Below are 7,880 nucleotides of genomic sequence, written 5' to 3'. Positions count from 1 at the left end.
ATAATGTAAAACTATAGTTTTACAGTACCTATGCTTCTGCCTTGAAATACTAGCGGGAGGGCAAGATTAAGTATGGTTATGGAATAAGGCTTGTCACACCTGCCCATGGCGAATGAGTAACTAAGAGACCTCCCGGCGGGCTCAGAAGGGCATGGTGGAACAACCTCGATTCTTCCTGGCAGATTTGGTGCTTCTTAGCCATAGGCCGGTATAAATTGAAAGAGGGAAAGGAGGCCTTTGATCTGCAGTACGCGGCTGGCCAATAACAATAATACAGATATTGGGCAATACAATAAAATAACAATAATACGGTTTATTTTTTTATTACATCAAGTAATATCAATGTAACATTAATTCCTTTTTACACAAAAACTAGTAAAGTCAATCATTGTAAAACGCACCCCACAAGAATTTTGTTCAAGTTAAAAACCACATTTTAATTGAGTTTAAATAGAAACAAGCGGCGTTCATCTACAACAGATTATGTACCGAACTTATTTTCATAACTACGCAATACACATCCATATTTACCAAATATACTTCTAATAACAATTAATATATCAATTGGGATGCATTCCGCAGATCATAGCACAGACAAAATATAGATATTTTTCTTATCATATGTTAGTCTGAATAATTCGTTATGTAGGTAGGTACACTTGACTACATTCATAAATTCCAAAAGTTCGTTCTATCTAGTATGTCACAACCCTTAGTCATTCATTTAACACATGTTATTTTATGCTACACGTCTTATTTTATTTACAAAAACTATTCAAATTAAGCCTACCCCGCAGCGGCTAAGTAAACTAAATAACGTAAACTTAAATATATACATAAAAAAGTTTTATTGAAAGTCTGCTCACTGCGCCACGACAAAAACTTCGTTTGACAACATACGCTCCAGAACGGAAACAGGACATTTCACAGAGATTAAATGATTGGATTCAGATTCCATTATTACTCATAACCTAATATTTATTCGTATAATTAATTAGGTATGGCCCTGTTTACCCTGCTTACTTTGGTGACCAGTGTACTTAGTAAAAAACTTCTGCAAAATGACCACTTTATGTTCAAGAACTTTGTTTTTTGACGTCATTAAGACCCAATATATAATTTTGGCTTTTATGAGAAAAATAGATAAAACACATCGTTTGATTTTTTCATGTTACAGTAACAAAAAACGTATATAATTAACATAAGACAAACTTAATACAACAATATAACATTTTCACATGTACCTAACTACCTAGAAGTTCCTTCAAACACACCACTACGTCCAATTATATTATTCTCCTTTTATCTACCATAATATCATTAACGTTATTTTATAGAACATTGATTACATGAACATTTTAAAGAATACAAATGGCATTTCTACATGCACCAACGATGTAGCGTCGTTGTTCCAAGGGAAATTTCCATTACATTTCAAGAATAAACATTTGCCCCGGAACCATGTGCTATGTGTAAGTCACTATCAGTAGCTATAAGAATATAAATTTATGAAATTAAAACTTCGAACATTATTCAGTCACACATAACTATATAAATAAACTATTAACTTGAACAAATCACACTTATTATGTTTACAATGTACACAGCAAAGAGATCACGTTACATGTGTTATGAAATAGGTACTTAATTACATCTAACAAAATCCGGAGAAATTGAAACTTGTAGTGAGTGTACAAGACACGCCTTTAGCAAAATATTTACTACGAGATGTCCTAACTGTTAAAAAATAGCAACGTTTGTCATTAAATATACAATTCGGTAGACGAGATTTTGAAATGAGTATGAAGCTAGTAAAAACATCCAATTGTACACTTGTATGGATTCACTTTAAGACGAATATAAGCTGTCCTGCATGACCGTTATTCAAAGTTTAAATCGCTTACGGTCTAGCGAGGAAGCTAGATCAACATTGCAGTTTGATGACATAGTCATAAGTTTACGAGAGGTTGATCAATTAATCAGAATATCAAAATTTAAAAGCGACGTATTTTTTTAACTCTTGGGTATCTCAGGACAACACATATATTTTCATTATACTAATTAGCAAATAATGTTTCGATTCATTGATTATATTAATATGTAAATTATTTCATGGAACACTCAATTATCTAATTCGTAAATTAAAGACATAAAGTATTTAGTGCCACAATTAAACCTTTTACTTATATTACGTATACACAAGTTACTTAATGATTCAATAATAAATCTTACTTAATGTTTATCTACTAAAGCTGTAACCTAATAATGAATTACCAACTCCTAAACAAAGTGTTATACAATGTAGGTTGGTATGAATCTATGTAAAATTTCTAAGTCCACATGAATTACACCTATGATTATCGAATTATTTCATAATAAATCAGATATATACCCAGATACACAATCACTATACTAACAATGTTTAACACCAATACACGAAAAATTCAGCACTACTTATAGAAATAATCAGAAACCACATTAGGTACTTATTGAAACGGCAAGGATAAGTGAATGTACACCAATAATGTATTTTTTATTCGAAAGTACACAGAAATACCGTATTATCTATTCATAGAACCATAATATTATAAATTATGCACGAATGCATTGGTTGCTTGATAAATACTGACCATTATGTTATAAATCGGAAAAATACTTGTAATCGGGCGAGTATTCCGTCTAATTAGGCAGCAGCATTACGCCTACCGATGGGTAGCTATAACTTTTAAATATCTGCGAATATTGGCACTGTCGCGGTTAATATAGGTACTTTATAGGTACCATCAATGGTGAATAAGTGAACTTACACCATTCTTAGCAGTCCGTGCCATCTGTGGCATTCTCCCTGTTGACACAGCTGAATATTACTTACTGACACCTATACTTCACTGGTATATCCGATTTTTTATCAGATCACACCAAATCGTTATACGTAACTATGTAGTACGGGTCTTTCCCGTTTACCGCCGGGCGCCGCTTACGCGCGCCTCTCGTTGCGAAATTATTTGTATAATGGCGGAACAAAGACGGTTTAGCCTATCTTGCACTGAGGCGGGTACGACTGTTCAAAAATAATCATTTTTGCATGAAAAGTCACGTAACACATTACATTTTCCATCAATAAGTCGGATTTCTAAGACGACCTCCGTGGTCGAGTGGCGTACGCACCGGTTTCAAGGTGTCGCTAGCTCTGAGGTCCCGGGTTCGATCCCCGGTCGGGTCAATGTAAATTCGGTCGGGTCATTTCTACATAGTCTCTGGTCTAGGTGTTTGTGGTACCTTCGTTGTATTTGAATTCCATAACACAAGTGCTTTAGCAACTTACTTTGGGTTCAGAACAATGTATGTGATGTTGTCCCCATTTATTTATTTATTTCTTGTAATAAAACAACAGTCTACATGCACTACCTACCTTTCCATTGGAAAGAAGATTGACATCACGATCTACTATTGTAGCAGCAATAAAACTTTTACAGTTATCTTTGGTGAATAACACGAGCGACCCAAAGAGAAACCGCTTATTGTGGGCCCAATTAATCTTTTTAAAATGTCTGTTACTTTTCAAATCAATTTGCACGACGGCTCCCATTTTCAAATTGGCGACATAGGGGCAAATAAATTTGACGTTGTGGAAAATTCTGAAACAATAAAAACATATATTTAGTGAATAACGACGTATGGGATATAGAAATACAGGCGCGAGCGCAAATCAATGTTGGGTTTCATTTTTACATAAAAATTTCACCGCCTAGTGGCAGAATCTGCAAAAGCGATACAATGTCAACTCTGCTTGCTCGCTTCTAATTAACGATGATATGCGTTAGTTTTTTTTTTGAATTCTATGAAATAGACTTACCGTACATTATCATATTTTCTTTTATTCGGTTCTCTCAAAAACTGTTCTGTAAACAAACAGAAAAAAATAAGTATTTCACGAAAAAGACGAAATGATAAAAACTTCAGCCAGCTAAACACAAACACCAGTATAATGTTTTTTTTTTCCTTTTGAACGTTCTTACTTATGCCGTCTCTTATGGGTCCAAAGCAGTCTTCCCTCAGCAGTCGAAACTGGACGTCTAGATAATGCTCCACGTCATTATATGCGCCCTGTACAATATTAGGGCGTACAAAAGGCGTCGAATCCATTAAATCGTCGCGAGTAGGCACAATGCTTAGTATACGGAAGTTTTCTGGCGGCGGCATGTCCTGATTAATATGTTCGCCTCTATTTCTGTAGCTATCGACTTGAGCCTGATAAAAATAATACATAAGTACAATTAGTAGGTAGTCTGGATTTCAGTAAGCAATTTTACAAAACAGGTCGGCGTAATATACCTGATATTTATTACTGAAAGTTGTCATTTCATTACGTATTTCATCCAGTTTCAATGTATACTCCTGTGATAATTCAAATGCATGATTTTGATTTAAAAACTCTAGACACGTCTTAGATACGCTGTCAATAAGAGCCCTACATTTTTTTGAAGCAACAGATGGAGCTATTGTAACCAGCTCCCCAAAAAAAGTTATGAAGTTTTTCCAAAATGTGTCTTGATCATTCCAGTATAAATTGTTATTTTTTTTGTTGTTTACGTAGGGTAAATCCGTTAAATAGTTCCTTAAGTTAGGAATAAAATCAGAATTACAGACGTCCAAAATCAATTTGCATTTCAACTCTACGAAAGGCGAAGAGGATACTTTGGATAATATTTCGATGACCAACACAAATATATCATGCTTGTCTATAGGTGACCCTACAATGTTCATGAAAGCTTCTCTTCGGTTATTAATTTTTTGAAGTGCATCTTGTGCATCGCCTCTTGCGATATCTTCTAATGTTTTAAATGGAATGTACTTGGTCCTTTGCTTATAATCTCTACTTTTTTCTTCTCCCGATTGACGTATGGGTTGAATGACTCCATAATTTGATCTTGGCTTTTGACATCTGTTAGGACCTATAAGAAAAGTTTTGATTGAAAGATTCCGAGTTAATATTTCCATAAACAGTAAAAACACAATTAGAAAGTAACATGATAAGACATACCGGTGGCTCCTCTAGAGCTAAACATTCTCTGTCCTTTATTCTGTTTGGTTTGGCTGAATTCGAGCGGGCTGGATCCTTGGATACGTGTTAATATTTTGAACGAGTACAGGTTTCCCGTTTATATTCCTGATGTTTTGGTTATGCCTGCGTCTCCAATTCGATGGCCCTAAAATAAAATAAATATATTAAATATAATAATAAGAGAATGACAGCTAAAAATTGGAACGAAAAATACTCCGTTTCCGCTCACAAACATACAAATCACATGCACAAGGACACCCAGACTCAGAACAAGCATTCGTGGATCACACAAATGCTTGTCCTACGCGGGGATCGAACCCGCGTCACGGTGCGCACAGTGATTTGGCTTGGTGACCTCAACCACTCGGCTATCCGTGCAGTAAAATTTTGGGAATCGCTATTTGTTATCATCATCCTTGCTTATTCCCAACTACGTTAGGGTTGGCTTCCAGTCTAACCGGATGCGGCTAATACATTTACAACAGCTAACAAACATAATAAACATACACAAACTATAAAGTTCAAATTTATGTAAAATCAATAATACGTAAATATACCTCATTACCTTAAATATGTATACTTAATTTACTTAACTTAATAATGTTTGTAATGAAGATTAATATAAATAAATAAAATGCCCTAAAATCAAATTTATATCAATTAATTTAGAATTTCTAGAATACTAGATAGATATTGGTGTGCCTTTACAAGTTGTTACAAATTTGTATACAGGGTGGATGGGACGTGAACGTCATGAAAATCGCATTTTTTTCGCGTTTTTTTTTTATGTGTCATAAAATCATTTTTTCTACGTACTTCAATAATATTTTCATAACGAAAATCATTATTTAGCCCTTTTCTCTAAAAAAGGCAATGTAAATAAAACACTTAAAACTGCTCCCAATCAGATCAGCCGATTCGTAAAGGTACTCGTCGGTCATCGCTCTCTCGCAAATCTAACCGAAAGTGACGTCAAAATGTTCAATTCATCATTCAATCATGAGCTGAAGCAGTGGTAACTGGTAGGGTCGCGAGAAAGCCGCATGAATAAACCAATTCATCAAAAGACCGATGAAAAGTTCCGACGCAGGGGATCTGGAATGATGTCCAGAACCCCTGGACCACGGATCGGATCGGTATGACGTCCCTTCAACCCTGTATATTTAGGTATGAATCTAACACCCACACACATGAATAAAATATAAATATTTGATTTTTTATTTCAATAATGGAATGGTAGGTCCACTTAACATACCTGGTTCTGGATTTTCTTCCTCCATAATTGATTCTTATTCTCCTTGAAAATAAATGTCGAAGCATTAATCATGGATAATCAAACAAAAATGTAATATTATGTTTAGGTAGGCACTTCTAAATAGTACGAATTGATATGAGCTCATAACAGTAGTAGTTGAAGCTTGCTTGTACGAACTACTATTTACTGCAACTACGTTTGATATTCCAAGAACTTATTCATTCAAAAACAATGTATTAGAAATAAGTAGGTAGGTAGAGTTGGCTCAAATATCCAATTTCAAGTTTTGCTTTTCCCTTTTCATAGATTACATTGAAGGAATTTTAATTCATTTATTGAAATGGTTTTTGCAATATTTCTTCAAAAACCTTTCAATAAGTTCTTCTTAGATCGGACAGAGAATAATGGCGGTTTTCATAACATTAACGATCGATCGAGCGAAAGCGTACGTCACAATAACAATCATTTATAATTTTATATAGTGTTCTCCGGTGTAAGCAATCTTTGTAGTTGTATCTTGAAGACCAAAGCAAAACACGAGTAATTAATTTGAGATAATCTGTTCCAGGAACCTTTCGGGCACTTGTAATTAGATATTATTTGGTTTAATTATTGATAAAAAAACGAACTGGAAAGGAAACCTCACACAAAAAAAATAATAAAAATAATTAGTATAACCTCTTTTGATTTGATCTGATATGATCTGATTATGAAACCAAGGCCCTTTGAATTTTCGACTTGTGGCTATCATATTACTTGGTTAATATAAAAAAGTCCGAAAAAAATAATTATAATAAGTGTATTTACTTATAATTATATTTTGTAAAGAAACGGCAAGGAAAATAAAATTACTTACCTTCAAGTGTTTGAAGGGAAAAACAAGATGTTCCCAAAAGTTACCAGCACAGCAGACTGCAGCGGACTGGAGCTCACTTGTAACTATTCTACTCTCTACTTGTAAGTAGTGGAAACGTTCTTTATCCTTCGATAAAATTCTGCACAAGTGATGTGACGTGTGCTATGTATCGAAAACAGTAATATTACTTTATTAAAACCAACAAACTAAAACTAGTTAAGTGCATTCTTTTCAAAATGTCCTTGAAATATCGTCACTGTTTTATTTATAGTAATCACGGAAATCTTAGACAGTTATTTTAGACTTCTGATAAGGCAGTCCGGTTTTTTTCTAATCCAATGGGGCTACCTCTACGTCGTAAAATATTATTGCAGTTGTAGAACAATTTCACACCGCAATACACGGATTAATACGGTCCCTTTCTCCCCCTTGTCTTTTTGTCGTAAAGAAATCACGATGAATGAATATAAGTGTATTGAATGAATTTGGAATAAGTTTTCAATTTGGTAACGTTTGGCTGCGCAACGAATAGTCCAATAGGAATCTTACAAGAACATATAATGTACGCAAAACCTACTGCCTGTAAATACTAAATAACTTTGAACTAAGCCCTTTAATGCACGAAAATATTATAAACTTAAGAACGAAAACTTATTCATTCATTTGTACTTAATCACTGTAATCAACATTCAAAAGATAAAGTT

At 34.1% G+C, this 7,880-nt stretch overlaps 1 protein-coding gene across 1 annotated transcript; it reads right to left on the bottom strand.

Moving 5' to 3' along the window:
- Positions 1-307: 307 nt before the first annotated feature.
- On the bottom strand, positions 308-7,283 carry LOC113507211 (NFX1-type zinc finger-containing protein 1-like). The gene is made up of 7 exons (XM_026890071.1): positions 7,177-7,283; positions 6,321-6,362; positions 5,045-5,210; positions 4,336-4,955; positions 4,020-4,251; positions 3,857-3,902; positions 308-3,638 (listed from the first exon to the last, which is right to left on the bottom strand). Exons 3-7 carry the CDS (start codon positions 5,067-5,069, stop codon positions 3,371-3,373), a joined length of 1,191 nt encoding a protein of 396 aa, XP_026745872.1. The 5' UTR covers positions 5,070-5,210; positions 6,321-6,362; positions 7,177-7,283; the 3' UTR covers positions 308-3,370.
- Positions 7,284-7,880: the final 597 nt, after the last annotated feature.

Source organism: Trichoplusia ni, unplaced genomic scaffold (assembly GCF_003590095.1).
Source record: "Trichoplusia ni isolate ovarian cell line Hi5 unplaced genomic scaffold, tn1 tig00001077, whole genome shotgun sequence".
Classification (NCBI taxonomy): domain Eukaryota; kingdom Metazoa; phylum Arthropoda; class Insecta; order Lepidoptera; family Noctuidae; genus Trichoplusia; species Trichoplusia ni.
The sequence above is the reverse complement of the archived record's forward strand: the minus strand, read 5'-3'. Positions and strand labels throughout refer to the sequence as shown.